Genomic DNA, 21,799 nt, shown 5'->3' on the forward strand with positions numbered 1-21,799 from the left:
CACACACACATGTCCCATACCACTGACCAGTAATGGGTACACCATGAATTTATGCGTCATTTTCTGTATCCCCAATGAGAAATTAAAATTCATTCGAGTAGATTTTCTTTTTCTGTTAGTTTACTGCTATGCACCAGCCCTTTGCACTATGTGTAGGAAATCAATCATTATTTGTTGAATGAGGTAAAAATCAAACACAGTGCTGTCTTTAACATAATCTAAAATATATTTTCACTGGTGACATATATTGTCTCATATCATGCAGCAATAGCTATAGCAAAACTAGAAGTGTTGCCATTTTCAGTCCTGGTTGGTGTGGCTCAGTGGATTGAGCACCAGCCTGTGAACCAAAGGGTTGCTGGTTCGATTCCCATCCAGGTCACATACCTGGGTTGCAGGCCAGGTGCCCAGTATGGGGGTGTGTGAGAGGCAGCCGCACATTGATGTTTCTCTCCCTTTCTCTCTCTCTCCCTTCCCCTATGTCTAAAAATAAGTAAATAAATAATCTTTAAAAAAAAACTAGACATGTTGCCATTTCCCAACTAAGCCTGTGTTTTCTTACCTCTATGTTTATTTTAATTTAAGCCAAATGGAGAAATGGGTGAGCATGGAAATGACTGGGCCAAGGGCTGTGGCACAGGATTATGAGATGAGTTTGATTAAAGTGGTCCTGAGTCAAGGTTATCTCAGAAGATATCTTTAAGCAGTGAAGACATAGAAAAGGACACAAGATGTGCTCTAAAAAATAGTATAAAATCTAATGAGATTTATATTGAAGAAGAGACTGCAAACATAAGAAAATGCATTTGCTGACAACAAGACAATTCAAGGGCTCAGATAAGAGGAAGCAGAGGTTTGGGGCAGTATGGAGGCAAATCATAATTTCATTGGGATCTATGTACATTTAGGACCCCCAGGTAGCTCTCTGTACCTCTGTCCATACCATTCCCTCTGTTCCGAATGGTTTTGTATATGTTTTATATCTTCGCTTACAACCATAGCAATATCAAAACATACTTGATATGCAACTTTGATTGACACTTATGTATTTAACAAGTGATTTGATTTCTGTGAAAGAGGTTTAAATTATCCTCATTTAATACAGAAAAACTGTTCCTTCAGGTTTAAGGAAGTTGCTCATGAATAAATAGCTTTTGGATGGGAACCATAATATTTATATTCAGTACATTCATGTTTATCTCCTGGAGAAAAAAAGCTTACTTCTTGGCATATAATAAAATTCAACAGCTGTTTGTTGAATGAATGATTGAGTAGATAGATAAATAAATTGTATTAACTTACAAATAATAAGAGGTTCACATCAAATGATTTTTCCCAAATGAACTGTTTGAGTATTTTTAAAGATTTTAATAATACCTGTTAAAGAGTTTTTAAAAATTCTTTTGGCCTGTTTTAAATTCATTTTCTTGGAAAAATTTGCTTTAACAGATTTACTGTTATGGTAAATAAGCCCATAAACTATAGGGAATATTATAATCATGCAATTCATCAATCTTTTTAAGTGTAAATATTATTCCAGTGGGCTAGCAATTCCTCTACAGAAACTGACTGGGGAACTCTAAGTGCAGAAGGAACTTTACCTCTTAGTAAATTCTATCTGTGCAGTTACTCTTACCTGAGTCTTTTTTTTTTCCAGTGGAAACCACCATTCATTCAGCTTCTCATGGCTTTCTATTTTGTTCTGTGAACCAATTTATAGCTCAGTCTGTTCTTAGATTTAGAAGTGAAATTCTTAGCTTACCCAGATGTTGTGATGTGGGAAAAGAAACAGTGTTATAAATGAATATAGTTTAGAAGAGCAATTTATGAGTCATTATGAATTATCTAAGAGACAACAGAGGATCCTATTTTAATACCTATGTTGAAAAATACATTTCCCAATCCTTAGAAAATTTAAACTATGTGACTGGTGATTTAGCAGTATGATATTTCAAAATTCTATAAATTAAATAATAGACTAGCAACTTGTCATTAATACAAACTTCATTTACATCACAGTTGGTTTGCCCTATAAATAACAATTCATTAATGTGGGTCATATTAAATTAATACTGCAGAGATTTGTAATTATTACAGATGTTTGTGTTCCATGTATTTTTAAGATCCATTCTGTGATCTGACCTCATTTTTGAGACCGCCCATGTAAAGAGATGCTTTTGGCACTTTGAATCCTTGAGCATCTTTATGTAAATGATCATCTTTTGCCAAGAGTTCAGATTTTTTTTCTGTGCCAAATTCTTGGGCCATTTCTGAAGTATGACTCCCCTGAGCAAAATCCTTTATATTCGTAATAAAATAGTTTTCTTCTAAATTGATATTGATGTAATATTAAATTGTTTCTGCAAAATAGTAATTGAATGATTAATGTTTTTTCATGAAGTTATGAATTAGAATCTGTTGTTTGGTAGAGACTTTCAGCAAAGAACCTGTCCAATTAAAATTGGTAAACAAAAAATTTAAATAAATACTTCTGACTTGCATTCAACAGGTATCTATAAAAAGCCTACTAGCCCTGGCTGGTGCGGCTCAATGGAGTGCTGGCCAAAGAGCTGTTGGATTGACTCCCTATCAGGGCACATGCCTGGGTTGCAGGCCAGGTCCCCAGTAGGGGGCACTCAAAAGGCAACCACACATTGACATTTCTCTGTCTCTTTTTTTTTTGTCCCTTCCCCTCTCTCTAAAAAGAAATAAAATCTTTTAAAAAGGCCTACTAAACTGCATTCACTGTTTTATAGAATTAGACAGATGTAAAACTAACCAGAGAAAGCTTATTAACTGTGAATAATTGGACATTATGGACTTTATTAGAAAATGATAGATGATCTTTTAAAATAACCATTGATAGCTCTTTTTTGAGAGAGTATGTGAGGGAAAAATATAAAATGTGGGCCAAATACGGGTAAAACAAGAAAAATAATGAATGCATATGATTATTTTTAAAATTGTTAGGTTAAAATGAAATATTTTCATTCTCAAACCAAGTGGACTCTGTCATTCAGCTTAAATATATTTTATTACTAGGGCATTTACTCATAACCAGTCACTTTGAAAGCTATTTCATATCAAACTGAGAAAAACAGTATGGATTCATCAGACCTAAACCATCATCAGTACTAAAACAAAAAACTTAAAAATTCACATTTTTATGTAGCAACCCTGTGTGTGTGTGTTGTGTTTGTATGTGTGTGAGAGAGAGATATTTTATGACACCTTGAATATACTGATAATACAAGTGCAAATATAGGAAATAATTAGGTAGTAATTCCAGTAAGGTATATGTATAGAATCATCATTCATAAGCATTTACTAACATATAACTTTAGAATTCAATAATTAATTTGAAGATTTAGTTGGTTTTGTTTTTATTTTTGTTTTTGAAGGACAGACCCTGCCTCAGGTTTATTTGCACAAACACCACAGGAGGACCCCAGGCCTGGGGACACATCAGTCCTCCTGTCCTCACATGGGCAGACAGAGGCCTCTACCATGGAGCCTTTGCAGGGACCTGGGCACCTTTGGGAGCCTGAGCCTAAGCTGAAGCCTGAGCTGCAGCTGCAGCTGCATCTGCAGCCCGGGGCATGGTTTGGGCCTTGGCCTTGGCCTTTGGCCATTATAGCTGGAGACCCTTGACGATGCAAGCACCAGCATGTTTTCTGAGCTTGGAGTGAGCAATGTAAGCAAGTCCACTGAGCTTGCAGCTGCCGCCCCTTGGGATCTTGGACTTTACCTCCTTGGGCTTGACCAGGGTCTTGATAGCCTGTGTGCCCTCATGTTCTTGGCATTGTTGGCCTACATCTTCTTTAGGCCCTTCTTGTTGTGCTTCTTGGAAAAGCCCATGTTCCTCAGGATCTTGGGGTCTACCCCCTTGAGAGATTTGTATTTTTGTGGTCCAGGTTTCATGATGCCATTTCTATGCCGTTTTGGGGACTGGATGTGCATAGTATGGTTCTTGGACTTGGTCATGAACCCAAGCCTGCAGCCCTTCAAGTGCCTGGGACCAGAAAAGGACTGAAGATTTAGTTTTTAAATAGAGATGGCAAAGTGCCTCTGAACACACTGTAAATTCAATGAACAAGGTAATTACAAAAAGCAAACAAAACTTGCCTCAGATATTAAGAGAATACTATTTAGATAATAAGGAAATATAGCTAAAGCAGTCAAGATTAAAAGCAAGGATCTACGAAATACTAGTGGATATCCAAGTGATAAAAAATGTGAAATTGGATGATAAGCAAGACATATTGAAAGTTCAATTCAATCAGTTTGATACGGTTGACAGGAAGATGTGTCACATCGGAAATCATTTTGGATTTAGTATTTCTAATGATCAGTTTGTTTTCTGGAGCTGGGCAAATTTCTAAGAATTAAAAGGATTATTTCCTAAAAAAACAACTTTCATTTTACTTTATAATCCTGACATGATAACTTGGAGACCTGTTAAAATCTGCACGATATCTATGCTCATGTAAACTCTTTAGAAATAGATTGGCAAACTCATATTAGAATACCTTAGTATATCATTAATTATTAATATTAGAAGATCCCCCCTAAAATATTTATTAAAAGTTGTGTAGATCTTCTTGTGGATGCTTTCTCAACAAAATTTATTTTTTCTATACCACTTAAATCAAAGGTCTGAAAATCTTTTTACAAATGTCAGCATTTTTTCCTCATTTGTTTAGATATTCTTGCAAAGTGATATGGTTTGATTAAACTGGGAAAAACAATGTACTTTATGTTTTCATCTACCTTATTTTGGCATCAGCCACTGAAAGACATTTGTGAATGTTATTAGGCTTTGTTCTCTCCCCTTCACCAACTTATTGATTCAAGTTAATGTCTGTTTGTAATAACACATTTTCATCGTCCTCTACTAAGAGTTTGACCAAGACTTAATAAGTGATTTTGAATAACATGAAGCACTATGAGATTTTAAAGTTGTGTTTTAGTAGTTTAAAAAATACTCTTGTTAAAGTCATTTTGAATATTCCCAACTTTGGGTGGTAATCCACAAATAGATATGTTGTTCAAGCTGCCATTTCGTGAAAATGTGCCATTTTCTCTCATAGTGTCATATTTTGTTTTGTTTTCATTTTCCATCATAGTTTATATGGTCATTCTGAGGTTCTTTAATTATTGTGTATTTAATTGTTTTTAAGGTTTACCCCATTTTATTGTAAAATCCATAAGGTCATGAGTCAATGTTCTATTGACCATTGAAGGCTGTGGGGCTAAAAATATAATAATACTTTTCCTCCCACCTTTGAAGTTCATTTAGGTGGGCTAACAACCAAATTAACAAAGGCAGATTAACAGGAGAAAATCAAAATTTTCATACAGGCACAGGGGGCATTCATATAAGCATGGGGATTCTAAAGTTATTGGAGCAACATTGGGTATATGTGACATTTTGGGCAAAGGGGGAAGGAGGGTTAGATTTTGGAAATGAGAATGGGCATTTCACAGGGAGTTGAGGACGAGGGGAACAGACATGGCGGAAACTCAGAAACCAAGGGCACCCTGGGGACCTAGCTGAGACCCCTTCCTAAAGCCATCCTGTTTATCATTCTTAATTCAAATTAGATTGTGGTGAGCATTCTAATATCTCCTTCCTGAAGGAGTTTGCTGTGTCTGAGTCAGTTGGACAAAAGGCGGGGAAGGAGTCAAAGGTTCTTTCTGAGTCTTTTGTTTCTCAATAAACCACTTAAAACCCATACACCAGAAAGGCAGCTTCAGGGTGGCAAACCCGGTTTTCTTCAATAACCACAACCTGGAAGTATCTGGCACTTCCCTTGTGCTCCATTTATATGTGTTGAAAAAAATGAACTTAATCACTGATGTGAAGGATTTATATTGATCATGCAGGCATGTCAAAATAGGCATTTCTCAACCCCCCACTTAAAAGATTAGTTTTTATTTCATAATTTATTTGTTTAATGATTGCAGGAGACATCGAAGTGGGTGTTTGGAACATTCATTTTAATCTATTTCAAGAAACCTGTTGTGTGGCCCTGCAAATGTATTATGTCATTTCTATTAAATTTTATTGTAGGTGGAAAAATGTGTTTTGCTAACCTCAATGGTGTATTTTGTGGTTGAACAGAACGAGTATAATTGAGGGCTGTATGTGCTCTGTGTCACTTCATGACTGTTTCCCTACATATATAAATAATCCTTGGTTTATCCTTTATCACCTGTTTCCCATATTTTTTTAAAATGTGGTTTTAGAAGTCATTTTATATGGCTTTAGAAAGTTAAATGTGTGAGCTGCTTTTCTGCCTTTCAGAATATTTTTTTTGTTTCTTTTATTGTTAGAGAGGAGATAAAAAATCTATTTGTGTAGAACACTCCCGGGGGCTGCCCCACAAAGCTGGAGAGAGGTGAGAGTTCACGTCCACACTAGCCCAACAGATTCACTTTCACTCAAAACATCTTTACTGGTGTCCAGAATTATTCAGTGTGTGCTGTTTTCCCCTCTTGGGTTTATAGTTTCCTTTTGGCCAGATTTTTAGTCTTCCTGATTTTTTCTGCTTTAAAGAAAAAAAATGACATTCTTTTATTTAGTGCTTATTTTAAAAACTAGTCTTTTTATTCCAAATTTTGAATATTATGGATATATCTGGACTTTCTTAGGCTGAGAGATTTTGTTAGCTAATACACTAATATTACTCAGTAGATATTCACTGTCTTTAAACCAAGGTTTACATTCAGTATTTAGTGTTAGTTAACTTCTTAATAAAAATATGTTTGCTTGAAATTATTGCTAATAAAATTTTCATTGGGAATAAAATCAAGAATAAGCATTTCGTTTTTAAGCAACATATTCAGTTTACAAACTTATTCCTAGCAGATACATTCTACTGGAATGAATATTAACTTTTAGATGCTACAAGCAGATGAGAGAAAACATAGGTTAGAGGACATATCAATGTGAAGGTACAGATTTGCTCAGCCCTCTTTAGGGTTAGGCTTGTTCTGCCGACAGGTGGATTGTGTAGAGACAGTTCAACACTAACTAGATATATAAGGCTGTTTTAAAGAGAAAGGATTCCTAAACCTCGTTGTATATGTTTTCCAATCTTTAAGTTATTAACAAAGAGGTTATTATTACAAGGTTTCTCTCTTCTGTAGATGTATGCTGTTGAATTATAGACCACTGAAAGCTCTTTATGCTTTCCAGTTAAGTGAGAGAGAGACAGAGAGAGAGAGAGAATAAAGGAGGGAAAGAATATAAACAGGTGCTGGTTTATTCGAAACATGTTATCCTTCATTAAATTTTCTCTATGTTTCTTTTGTTAAAATCTGCATGACTATAGATTTTCTTGGATTTATAGTAAGAATGACACAAACTTTAAATGTATTATTCACAAAATTATATTTATATACTGCAAGAAAAGTATACTGACTACACTTGAGACTTAATGCTACATTTGAAAATCAGCAATGTTCCACCTTTACACAGTATATTTTCACACAAAGACAATCTTCATATTAACTTTTTCCTGCTATAATATTAGTGTGTTAAACAAACGGATACTTGAAATTCCAAAAATAGTAACAGTGTTATGTTTTGTACTATTTATTTAAAAAGCCCTTGTCAAACACAATAAATGGAATGTTTAATTTAACATTTCATATTCAGGAACTGGACTTTATTTCACTGAAATTTACATCATAACGATTAGTGCAGTTTTTCTCACAACTCCTTATGTATTTCCTGAAATAAGTCCCCTTTTGTTTTCTGTCTTTGCCACACACAAGGATCTCTGCCTCTTAGCTCCCCTCTGTGATTTTCCCGTCAAGCCTCCCAGCCTTACCATTTTGGCTGAGCTGCAGTTTCCTGGTATATGAAGTGGGGATGAAAATATTGCCGAGTTGTTAACTGTTTACAGTTTGGCACAAAATACTTTTCAAACACCAACCCATGGAAAGCACTTGATTATTGTTAGCAATTATCGTGGTCACATCACCCTAAAGAGCTTAGCACAGTGTCTTCCACAATAATTCTTAGACTGTTTTATCTTTCATTGTAATCTGTTTGATCTATTGTCTAATGCTTTTAAAGACAGTTTTATATACATTATTATGTTGCGCCTACACCCTGAATCTGATTTTAAGGCTCTTTCAATCCGACTGCTCTTTAATTCTGTCTCCCATCTGTTCTTGTTTCTTTACTGAATATAACTCTCTTTTTCCCCTCTACTCTACTGAGATATAACAGAAATTTTGTGTAAATTTAAGGTGTACCATGGGTTGATTTAAAACACATATATTGTGAAATGATTACCACCGAAGGCTTAGTTAATAATACTCCATCACCTCAAAATTGCCATTTGTGTGTGTGTGGTGAGAACATTTCAGATCTCTCTTGAGAACTTTCAACTCTATATTACTAATAGAGTGTTGTTGACTGCGGTCACCATGCCGTACGTGAGGACCCCAGAATTACTCATCTTCTCTGTGGACATTTGTGCCCTTTGACCACCAACATCTGCCCAGGCTCTTCAGCCTCCTCCTGCAGCCACGTTCTGCTCTCGGTTTCCGGGCCTTTGGCTTTTTCAGGTTCCACATGTAAATACCATCATCCAGTATGTGTTTTTCTCTGACTTATGTCACTTACGATGCCTTCAAGATCCGTCCATGTTGTCACAAATGACAGATTTTCTTTTTTCACATGACTGGATAATATTCTATTGTACATACAGGTGGGCGAAAGTAGGTGTACAGTTTGTCAGAAGAGCAATACAATAATTAATAAATAATAGTGCAAGAATAAACTGTTTCGTGCACTCATGACTATAACCTAGTTTTGCACCCCCGTATGTGCCACAGCTTCTCTATCCATTTACCCACTAATAGACACTCAGCTTGTTTCCATGCCTTGATTACTGAGAACAGGGCTGTAACGAACATGTGAGTGCAGATGTCTCTCCGAGACCCTCACTCGGGACTCTGAGTACATCTTTCTTTGTTCAGAATTTCTGCCTGGATTATCTTGTCTCTTCTTCTATATTCACATCATATTTCATTTTTTCATGATTGCTTCCTTCAAGAAATCTTTCTTGAGCACCCAAACACGTTAATCAACAAATGTTCAGTACTCTTTAATCTGTTCCACATAATTCTTTGTGCTTTATGATATGTAAAAAACTTGCATAGATGTGTGCATTTCCTATCCAATCGAGATGGTGAGGAGGGTCAGATGCCCATCTTCACTGCCCTACCCCAAGCCTTCACCCAGCTGAGCTTGTCCTGTAACCTTTTGGTTTCATTTATTCCTGATATCATCTCTTGACTTTTGGGACTTTGCCACACACCATGTTAGTCAGTGTTCTCCAGATTGTGTTTCTAGCTTATTGGAGCAACTCTTAGCCCAATCAAGCTGACATTCAATATTAGCCATAATACATTAATGTTGATCACTTCCTTGATTTTATGTAATAACTTTTAAGAACCCCTTGATGATTTCAGAATGCCATTCTGAATAGGACTACTCCTAGGCCTGAGATAACCCCCAGTGTGGAGAGAGAATTTAAACAATGTCCATGTCTTATATTTACTATCTCCCTGCAGACACTCTGTAGGTGATTAATAGGCATTCAACTAGCATATCTTTTTATTTCTTTTGAATTGTAGAACTGTTTTTACTGGATTCTTGAAATTATAATTTTTACTCTGAAGAACATTTTAAACAGCCAGTTGGTAGTTTCTCACATTTAGAAAAACATTGGGATAATTGTGATATGTGAAATTTGAAACCATCTTAGAAATTGTATTCCTCATGAATAAACTTGGGATACAGTATGCAATATAATTTTATTAAATGTTGAGAAGTTAAACAAGTAGATATGAATTCGTTTATTCAAATACTTGCTACCTTTTTAAGGCATAATTGTGTGGACAGTTTTACTTTAAGGCCACCACTTTGTATATGTGTATCTTCAAAAAGAATAATTAATGCTACTCTCTTGCTGAAGGTCTACAAGTCAAAAGGAAAGCTGAGCAACAATTATTCTTATGATATTCAATTCAGTATAACTTCCCCCCTGTATTTTCAGTAATTCTAAATTTCATTTTTTACCTCAGAACATAATTACCTTTGTTTTGATTGTCACTGTGTTAAACTTGATTAAATACTAAAATATCATTTAAATTAAATGTATTCTTTGTTGACTGAAACCTGTTGAAATTCAGTTTATTAGAAGCTTATTGTTAGCAGATATAAGTTTAAAGAAAGTGGATGGTAGGGTGATATTCTATTGGGTTTCCAATGTTATTTTTAGTGCCAACATTTTTGGACTAGATTATTGGAGCACATTTTTTAAAACTTGGATAAATAATTTGGCATGTAAAATGGCACAGAGAAATGCATCTCATTCTGCAAATTATGTTATAGGCTCTGTTCAAACTTAAAATTAGGGATATTTACTTTTTGGCAGCAGTTAAGTAATGAAGTATTATTAAAAGGCATTGATAATAATGACAAAGTAGCCCACTTTTGGATATGTAAATGTCCCTCTTCAAATTAAGAAACTCCTTTCAAATCATTAGCCTTGACTTACAAGTAGTTTAAGTGCTTTTCTCTCAGGAGGACCCAGATCTATTTGTTTTTCATTCTAAAGTTTTTGAAAGAGCCCCTTCCTGCCCCCGCTTCCTATGATCACTGGATAAACAATGTTTTAAACACCTATTAGTAATCAGTTTTCAGTGCTGAAAACTGATTTAATAGGTTTTATATATACACATCTATAAATAATAAATAAAACATTTGATATATTTAAAATTTAAAAAGTATATATCCTATTTATATTGATGGTCATATTAGAATATTTGTGTGGGTAATTAATATTTTTTCTTTTATTGATTTGGTCTTTTTAATATCTGTCCAACATATTCAAAGTCCACTCTCTAAACATTCCTTTAGGCTTGACTGAAGGCTCTCTATTATTTGTAATGTATTGCCCCAAACTTAGTAGTTTAAGACAGTAAACATTTATTATTGTCCATAGTATAACTTCTTTAGATTAGAATCTGGGTGTAATTTCACTAGTCGCTCTTGCTCAGTTGTCCAAAGGAAGGCTTTCTGGTGGTTGGAAGATCATCCGTCAAGGTGCCTCACTCACCTGTTTTGCAAATTCATGGTGGCTTTCAGGAGAGGACTCCAGGGTTTGTGTCTGGCTCTTGCCATGGGGTTTGGGTATTTTGAAGATATGGTGACTTGCTTTGTGCAGAGTGTGTGATCCAAGAGAGATGCTGAAGCTACAATGCCTTGTTAATGAACTAGTCTGGGAAATCACACACTCTCACTTCTACAGTACTGTGTGCATTAGAAGAGACTCACTAAGTAAAGGGTGCATTCAAGGGGAAAGAGAATACAAATGGTCCTCCAAGTCCTACCCAAGAACTGTGAACATATTTTAAAACTGCCTAATGGGCCTCCTTAATAAAATCCATACTCTTTCCTAGGTATCTTATGTTCTACTTTGCTTTTAAGTACTAACTTATAATTCTCAAATTTATTAAAACCTCTTCATCATCACCAAGCCCTTATTATATGAAATGTTGAAGAGACTTATCTAAGGAAAAGGAGTTAAAAAGTATGAACAGTGAAAGAACAGCAAACCCACAGTTATTAACAATCACATCTAAAACAAAAGCAAACTAAGCAAACGACTAGAACAGAAACAGAACCACAGAAGTGGAGATCACATGGATGGTTAGCAACAGGGGAGTGGAAGGAGGAGAAGGGGGAATAAGTAGCATACAGAAAATAAGTAGCATAGATGGTAGGTAGAAAATAGACAGGGAGGAGGGCAAGAATAGTATGGGAACTATAGAAGCCAAAGAACTTGTGACACATGGGCATGAACTAAAGGGGGGAAATGTGGGTGGGAGGGGGTGTGCAGGGTGGAGGGGAATGAATGAGGGAAGTGGAACAACTGTAATGGCATAATAAATAAAATATATTTTGTAAAATGTAAAAAAAAAACCCTCTCTTCTGAGTCACTGACCTGTATTTAATTTATGTCCAGTTTTTATTTATGGCACTACCATCTAACCATTTGTTGGTCAGGCAAGAAATCCTTGCCCCCTCTCTTTTATCCTAACATTTAATCATCAAATGATGTAATTTCTGTTTATGAACAGAGATGAAATGTGCTCTCTGCCATTACTCATATAAAGCAACCATTTTGTCTTTACTGTACAAAATAGCTTTATAATATGCATTTTCTTATTGATGCCTTTAATTTTTTTCTCTAGTAAATTTGATTTTATTTAAATAAACACAATTTTGGGTAAATGGAGTGTAAAGGTAAAAATTGGAAACTAAATACAAATGTAGCCTGTTTTGCTAATGTTTTTGTATCATAACAAACAAACATATAAGGCAGGCTAGAGATTTCATTCTCTTCTAAATTCAGATTAAGCTGCAGCCCTTATGTTTTGAGTGAATCCTTCAGGATGTAGAAGAGTTCCATGGTTAAACCAGATTTAAACCAGATTTAAACAGGGCATTGGTAGCTTGATATATGTAAATGCCCGATTCACCTGTCCTGTAACTAAGTACCTTCCCCTTAATGCAGTGGCTGGAGGGTTAGTCCATTTAGTCAAAATATTTCTTTAATAGATACATAGTGCCCTTCTCTATGTTTTATATAATGTTACAACCACTTCTAATTATGCTAACTCTCTTTAATAAACACTGTCAATATGCTGAGAGAGGGAGAGAGAGAGAGAGAGAGAGAACAAACAACACGTTGAGTGTCACGCAGAATGGAAATGACTACACAGCTTGAGAACTTTAAGTGACCTGCTCAGAAGTTACGCACGGGTCTATGGAACAGTTATAGTTTTTCCAAAATAAATATGGTCAAAAGTAATGTCATCCTCAATTTTTAAACAATGGTCCTGGTTTCACAAACCAAATCAATATTCTCTCTAAGTTTCACGTGAAAATATTTATAGTAATAAAATTTCTCTTTTCTTACCTCCTTATTTCTCCTCTCACTTCATTTCCTTTCACATTTCATGCTTAATAAAAAAGCAGCAAGAAAAGTCACGTATATGTATTTAAATACATTTTATAATGTATGTGAGTTAAATAATCAGTGCAAATTTATAGCTGTCACATAATCTGTAAATGTCACATATCTCTAAAATTAATTCTCTTGTATGGAAAGCAACTTTATTAGGTTGTTGGAAAACAGCTTAGAATTTAACTTATGTGCATTTTAAAAGAAGTCTTGCTGAGCTTTTACAATTAAATATCAGACTTTCTTCCAGTACTGTACTGATTATGTTCACAGTTTTGGAGTAGGAAATTGTAAAACTTCACATGAAAAGATAGATATTTGGGTGTATAAAAATGAAATGTATATGAGTTCAGCAAACATCTAAAATCAACTTCAAACTACAAAAACATTTGCCACAAATATAAAGAACACATTTACATTTTTCTACAATATATTTTAAAATGGAACTATGGATGGATTTAAGCAACCAATTTAGAAATATGAAGGGTGAGTAAACGTATGAAAATATTTTTATTGTACAAATAAACTAGTGAAAATTAAAATAGGGATACTATATAATTTTTTGTCTAGCACTTTGAAAAAATTTAAAAGAAATGGTACTATGTAGTTTTGAAGAGAAAAGTAATAGTGGTGAAAGTACACATTTTTATTAAATGTTTTGACATTTATTTATTGGTATTTACCAAACAAAATATATTTATAGAAATATGTCATTAAACATATTTTGAAAATTTTATTTTTCCAAGATATTATTGCCATGGTATGCAGTATGTTAATACTTTTTTTGCAGTGATATGACAAAAAAACCATTGGTATATTCCTATATGTTTATCAACATAAGACCAATTAAGCAATGTTTTATATTTAAAAATAATGTAGCCATTCACCATGGGGAATATAATATAAAAATGAAAATATTTTCATCATGTATTGTTAAATTAATTAATAAAATATATTAAGCTATGAGACAATATGTGTAGTGTGATGTAATCTTAGAAAAATTTACTTGAGTAAAATTAAAAAAGTGGTGGGATGGAACATCTAATGTCCATTTTTCCTTTGGGAATTTCTAATAGGAAGGTTATCATATTGTTCACTGGTTACCTCTTGACATTTTTTAAAAGATTTGAGGAATGAGTTAAAGGAAGTTTTTTTCTATACACATCTCCTTTTCTTAAATAAACAACATTCATTATTTCTATAATTAACTCACCATGTATACAGATTACATTAATTATTACTTAAAACTATATAATTATGTATCATTGTGTCATAAAATTGAAACAGGCCAGTTTATTTAACTAAGCATATTTATAAACACAATAACAGTGTCATTTTCAGAGTAATGGTTTCCAAAAGAAAGAAAAGCAAAAAACAAACTGCACCCTTAATACTTCTGAGGCTTACCTGAGAATCTTATGCAGCAAATTGGAAATGTCTATATAATCTTTACTTCACATACCTGCCAACATTTCAGAAAATTCACAATGCTTTTTTCCATGTATAAGGAAAAAAAACTGTTAACAAAGTTTTTTTAAGAGATAACTGTTGTTAGAATAAATAATAGCTGTAAAGTTATTGAAGTGAGAGATATTCTCTCTCTCACTTCAATGAAAATTATGAATTGCAACAGCTTTCTTCTTTAATATGGCTTACCCCAAACACTGGGCAAGCAAACATAGGTGCTTTTCTGTGTAATAAAGAGGACTTACTTTCCTTCCTCCTCCTCCCCATAGCTTTTAGCCGCGCCCCCATACCGATGGCCGTGGTCCGCAGAGAGCTCTCCTGTGAGAGTTACCCCATAGAGCTGCGCTGTCCAGGAACAGACGTCATCATGATTGAAAGTGCCAACTATGGGAGGACTGATGACAAAATCTGTGACTCTGACCCTGCTCAGATGGAGAATATCCGATGCTATCTGCCAGATGCCTATAAGATTATGTCTCAAAGGTATGATACTTTTGATATTCTTTTAAAATTTTATTTGCATTGTATTTTTCTATTCTCATTTATCCCCCTTAGACACTCTTCTCCCTCCACCCAGCACCCCACCCTCCCTGCAGTCACCACAGTGTTGTCCATGTCCATGAGTTCTTTTTCCTTTTGGTTCAGTCCCTCCACATCCTAACCCCAGCCCAGGGCTGTCAGCCTGCTCTCTATCCACGAGTCTGTCTCTATTTTGCTTGTTAGTTCAGTTTGTTTACTAGATTTGACAGATGAGTGAAATCATATGGCGTTTTTCTTTCTCTGACTGGCTTATTTCAAATAATATGTTCTCCTGGTATATACATGCTGTTGCAAATGGTAAAATTTTCTTCTCTTTTTATAGCCACATAGTATTCCATGTGTAAATGTACCAAATTGTTTTATCCACTCATCTACTGGTGGACACTTGGACTGCTTCCAAATCTTGGTTATTGTAAATAACGCTGCAGTGAACATAGGGGTAGTTATATTCCTTTGAAGTAGTGTTTTGGGTTTCTTTGGATCAATTCCCAAAGTGGAATCCTTGGATTATAAGGCAGTTTCATTTTTAATTTTTTGAGGTAACTCCATTCCACTTCCTGCAGTGGCTGCACCAATCTGCATTCCCCAAAACAGTGCAAAAGGGTTCCTCTTTCTCCGCATCTTTACCAGCACTTGTTCATTAATTTATTGATGATTTCCATTCTGACCTGTGTGAGGTAGTAATTCACTGTGGTTTTAATTTGAATTTATTTGATTAGTGAGGTTGAGCATCTTTTCATATGTCTGTTGACCATGTGTATGTCCTCTTTGGAGAAGTGTCTCCTCAGGTCCTCAATCCCTTTTTAATTGGCTTGTTTGTTATTTTGGTATTGAGTTTTGTAAGTTCTTCATAAATTTTGGATATTAACCTCTTATCAGATATATCATTGGTGATTATGTTCTAGAATCCCATGGGTTGTCTTTTTCTTTTGTTGATGGTCTTCTTTGCTTAGAAAAAATGTTTTAGTTTGTTGTAGTACCATTTGTTCATTTTTTCTTTGGTTTATCTTACCTGAGGAGACATAGCAGAAAAATGTTGCTGCAATCAAATTCTGAGGTATTACTGCCTATGTTTTTTTTTTTCCTAGAGTTTTTATGGTTTTGGGTCTAATACTTAAATCTTTAATCTATTTTAAATTGATCCTTAAAGACCCATCCTTGGAAAATTATAAGACACTGAGGAAAGAAATTGAAGAAGATTTAAATAAATGGAAGCACATAGTGTGTTCATGGATGGGATGAATTCACATCATTAAAATGACCATACTACCCAAAGCAATCTATAGATTCAATGTGATTCCTGTCAAGGTATCAATGTTGTATTTTACAGAACTAGAATAAAGTTTTCACGAATTTATATGTAACCACAAAAGGTCCTGGATAGCAACAGCAATCTTGAGAAAGAAGAACAAAGTTGGAGGAATAATGCTATCTGATATCAAACTATACTATAAGGCCATAGTACTCAAAACAGCATTGCAGTGGCATAAAAACAAACACATAGATCAATAAAACAGGATAGAGATCCCAGAAATAAAACTATGCTATTATAGTCAATTAATATTTGACAGAGGAAGCAAGTACATACAGTGGCCTAAAGATAGTTTATTCATAAAAAGTGTTAGGGGAATTGGACAGATACTTGCAGAAAATGGAACTAAACCACTTTTTTATGCCACACACAAGAATAAATTCTAATATTCTTTTCTTTGTGTATTTAACACAAACTTCCAGTATGTATCTGTGTGACATATTCAGCTTACATAAGAACATAGTAAGTATTGTATTATTTTGGGATAATTGAACTAGTATTTCAATATCAAATTATCCCCCATATCACTGAAATGACAGTATTAAAATTGCAAATGCCTTTGGGAAATTATTAAAATTCATTAGGTTATTTATTCAGTTTCATAATCTGTTGTATATTTTCTAGAACTGGGTTCATTAGATAAGAAACTAAATTTATTTTTTATGGTTACTAAAGCAGAATTTTATAATTTTCTCCAGAAGTTACAGAAAAATTACCTAATGCTAACAGTTATTTTCTATCAGTGTAAGAAGAAGACAGTAAAAATTGAATTGACAGGCAATTTTTATAACCATTAATCAAAATGCATATAAAAATTTTGATTAAAGATTGTTTGGCCTTGGAAACAATGAAAAAAGTTATCCTTTTAATAATTAATATGTAAGTTTTTCTAAAATGTCACCATATTAAAACAGTATAAATTAAGGTGCCATATAATATTATTGGATGGGGAAAAGAAAATCTTCAACTCTAAAGAGACTGGTCAATAGTGATCAATAATATAGAATGTTTAAGCTATATTAATTTTTGATAAATTTACTAAATATTGCATTTGTATTTACTATCCCTGTGACTCATCAGAAATAAGAGGAATTTATTCATTTTATTTAAGCCTTCTTGCTATCTGAGCACTTGGTCACAGTGATTTTTAAATTATCAATCATTTTATTTGGTGAATTTATTTTCCTCATTAGGATTTTTTAATTAGGTATTTCTTCTATTGTTTAAAGATTTCTTAAAGTATGGGGAGAATCATACCATATGAAAAGATACACAAATTAAAGAATAAAAGTAAAAACAACAGGTTTTAAGGATCTCCTTTCTTATGTTGAAGAAAGACCTGTCTTATTTTTAACCTTTTGTATTCTTGATATACTTAAAATTCTACGTATGTTTGTATGTGATCAATAAACTGGTAGAGGCAATGTCTTATTTTTATAAATTGCCATTATATCATTAATAAAAGAAATTATAACATGCCAGGGTTTTAATAATCAAAACATGTGAGATATACTTGAAGGATAGTGGTCTCTCTGGGCACATCTGAGGGCTTTTGTCTATTTTTAAAATATTGGCTCATGCTAAGATGAGTTTTTATAAGAAGTAAGATCTTAAAATTATGGATACTATTTGATATTAGTTTGGTTTCATTTGGTTCTCCTTTGGTATCTCTCTCATTGTTATATATTTGACATATACCAGCTATGGTTACGTTCTCTGCTGTTATGCCTAAAAGAAGTCTAATTATTTCATTTCATGTAGATACTGTAATGATCATTCAGAAGTAGTTTTCCATGAGTAGTAAGGGATGGGTACAGTTTCTGTCAGAAACCACCAAATTTTAGAATCCATTTGGGGTGTAGATCAAGGAGGAGATTCTGCTTTCCTGTGGTTGGGTTTTCATTTAAAATGCAGTGGAAGCACCAACTTCACTAGGTCTTTGATCACAACATGATTTTCATTGAAATTGTTTTAACTTTTTCATTGATATTATTAATGGCTCCCCAAATAAGCCCTTAATCTTATAACTATTGCAAAAAAATCATCTGGACCTCCTGAATTACATGGGATGCAACTATAAAGTGACAAATCTGCAGAGTAAAATTGCTTTAAAGCACCCTGAGTAAATCATCTGTGGACGCTCTCCTGGTGGTTTCTCAAGTAAGAATTGTCACTTAGCTGAAATAACTGTGGTTAATTCTCCGTGGAGGCAAGTTCCTTGCTTGTATTTGGACTTGCCCAAAATAAAGGCTTTCGACTCAAGGAAAGAAGAACTTGGGTTCCAATTTTTAATCCCCTAAGAGATAGAACCACCATGTCCACATTATAAGCTGCTTTATAATGAACTTTCAGTCATGCTATTGACAAAGGTTAAATAATGCTAACATTACTAAATATGATATAGATAGTTTAATGCATTTGAACTTAAATCATAATGGCAAATATCTTTTCTAAAAGAGGTTAAGAATCGTTTTCTTTCATTTTCTCTGTCTAGAAATCTGATCCTGTGTCAGGTTCAAAATATTTTAAGCATGTCTCTAGATGGAAAGATTATTAATAAAAGTCATTTGTGTATCCTTGCATAATCATGTTAAAAAGGCTTTGTAACTTGTTTCATCCTCATGAATCAGACAAAAGTCACAGGCAAGGACAGACATGAAACACTTTTATAATATGCAGATGTTTTGCATACACATGGAACAAATGCATACATAAAAGTGTGTACTAATGTTAGTTAAAGGTGAAAAACTGGGGACTTGAATCAAAAAGTATGTGGCATTGAATTTGTACATTTTCCCCCAGGAGAAGTAGGCAATGTGATGCCTGCTCCACAGAAGCCAGTTTTCCCTGCTGTTCTGATGGCACCTCCTGCTCTCAAATCCAAGTGCATGCTCCCACCTTCCTGCCCCACACCCCACAGATTTCCTGGGCGTTAGTGTTTGAAAGTCATTCCACAAGACTTGCTAAGCTGCCAGAACACTGTATTTCTCCTTCTCAGAACTTCTAATCTTACTCATTATCATCTATATCCATTTTTATTACATCTAAATACTTATAAAACCTGTATTATCACATTTTAGACAGTTGCCTTGTCTAAAGTAAATTGTAGGCTTCTAGAGGCCAGGCTTTCTGTTCATCTTATCTAAAAATAACTTTTGGTATGTAATGAAGTATAAATGAATGAAAAAATATGCTCTCCAATTTTGTCACTTAAAAACTTTCTTAACTCTATTAACTGTATGATTTTTATTTCTTTTTATTTTATGTTTACACACTTCAGCAGTTTAAAAAATAGTTTGTATAACATTGCAGTCTAAAGGTGAACATGGTTGTTGGCAACTGGTAACTGCAGAAATTTTGTACTATGAATTAAACTGAGGTTTTCATGTTTAATTCAGACATTAATGAGAATATTTCCATTTTTAACTTTACCAACACTTGAAAGTCAATAATAATGCAATGTACCATGGCAGTTACTCTGGGTTTGGTCAATAAATTAGTCAGACATTGTTCCTGCCTCCAAAACTATTGTTTTCTGGAGCAGATAAATAACAAACAACTGTATCATTAGCCCACTATTTTATTTTTATCTCATTTACATTTATGAAGGGTTAAAAAATAAAACCAGAAGAAAGAACACTCTTTCAGCTATGTGTTTGGAAATGTTTGTGGAGAGGAAGTGGTGAGCTGGTTTTTAAAGACATGATAGCAATGATGGAACCAAAAGAGATGAAGGTGGTGTTAGATACATAAGTGGATTATGGACAAAAAGAATATGAGACAATAGCTTCCCTTCAGTTACCATGCATGGAACCTTTTCCATCATGGCTCCACAAGCTTTTGGGTGTTCTACTGGGCACTGTTTAATCTCTCCAAAGCCTCTTCCTAACATGCCACTGCTTTCTAAGGTGCCAGCACCCAGACCTCCCTCTGGCCCCAAGTCCTCCCCAGAGATCTGTTGCATGTGCTCTTAACATGCCTTGATAATTAGCTTATGCTATTATCCTTTTGCCAATAAAAATTATTTTGAAATCCTTTTGAAAAACAGGACAAAAATTGTATAAGTGTGGGAAGTTTAAATATCATATACTATGGTGCCTCATAGCATCTTTTGATGACTCATATTTTAAACATGTGATATAGCAGTCTTACTTTACATAGAATTGCATATAGCTTTCCAATTAAAAGGGCATTTGTGAATGCATATGTAAATATGCATATGAGCACAACAGCAAAATTGTGCACATCATAAGTGTACATCTCAGTGATTTTCACCAAGTTCTTCCAACTAACACCCACAGGAAGACACAGAACAGTAACAATACTGCAGACACCCGCCTTGTGTCCTGTACCAGCAATATACCCACCTCCCCCCCAAATTGCCCCATTCTGACCTGCAACACCCTAAATAGGTTTTGCTCATTTTCTAAATTAAATAAATGGATTCATGTAGTACATGCTTTTTTGTGTGTCCGACTTCCCTCATTCAATGGATTCATTTGTTATTTAACTATATTGAAACCTTTTTATATACCACAGAGTTCACCCATCTCCAGTGTATAATGATATTTTTAGTAAATTTATTAATGGTGCAGTCATCACCATACATCAATTTTAGAGAATTCCATCACCATCATAGATTCTGAACACCCATTATTGTGAAACTCTATCTCCAATCTTACCGCATGCAATGAGTAATCTGTTTTCTGTCTATTTGACCACCCTCGGTGCATTATTTACTTCTTAAGTGGAAAAATGAATATTTGAGATCAAGTTAAGTTTAGTGGGTTTTTCAGGAAGGAAAATATCAAGGAAATATTACCAGTTATTTCTAGAGTTATGGAGGTAAATACAGGGTAGAACAAAAGTATGCTTATAGTTGATTATATGGAAAGTGATACAATAATTAATAAATATTTATACAAGAATAAACTCTGTGTTTCATGGGTTCACAACTGTAAACCTACTTTTGTCCTACCCTGTGTGTTGCTTACATTTTGAATTAGGCATTTTTAAAAATACCATCTTTATAGAGTGTCCAATCAAATAGAGATGTTAAATGTATAAAGTTGGAATATTTTAGCAATATTACATTTTCTTATATCATAGTCACATCAGGGACATGCAAAAAAAGAGGGAGAGGAAAAACCTTTTCTCACATTTCTGAAAAAGTTATATTTCAGTTTATATCAGTACCACTGCAGGGGATTTTACTGCTTACAAAAGATCGTGGTTTCTGTTGCATTCATTCCTGGTGAAGCTAAGAAGTCTTTCAATAGCAGCAGAAGAAGAAGTGCCATTGGCAATTTTTGTACCTACATAGCTGAGTGAATGTTCTGCGATAACTGTGTGTATGTATACGTGAGTTTTTCAATGTGAGTAGTCTCCTTTACTCCTTTGACAGATTCATTACATTAAGTCTTAT

General features: G+C 34.1%; 1 protein-coding gene across 14 annotated transcripts in view; it reads left to right on the top strand.

Annotated features, from left to right (window-relative positions):
• The window catches only part of ADGRL3 (adhesion G protein-coupled receptor L3), a 770,297-nt gene that overhangs the window by 346,708 nt on the left and 401,790 nt on the right, over positions 1-21,799 (top strand). For all 14 annotated transcript variants that reach the window (XM_053655018.1, XM_053655016.1, XM_053655023.1 and 11 more), the window contains one exon: positions 14,792-15,005. In XM_053655018.1, the coding sequence (XP_053510993.1) occupies positions 14,792-15,005 (214 nt within the window). The remainder of the gene's footprint in view (positions 1-14,791; positions 15,006-21,799) is intronic.

Source organism: Artibeus jamaicensis, unplaced genomic scaffold, assembly GCF_021234435.1.
Source record: "Artibeus jamaicensis isolate MK-2021 breed Jamaican fruit bat unplaced genomic scaffold, CSHL_Jam_final contig_908, whole genome shotgun sequence".
Classification (NCBI taxonomy): domain Eukaryota; kingdom Metazoa; phylum Chordata; class Mammalia; order Chiroptera; family Phyllostomidae; genus Artibeus; species Artibeus jamaicensis.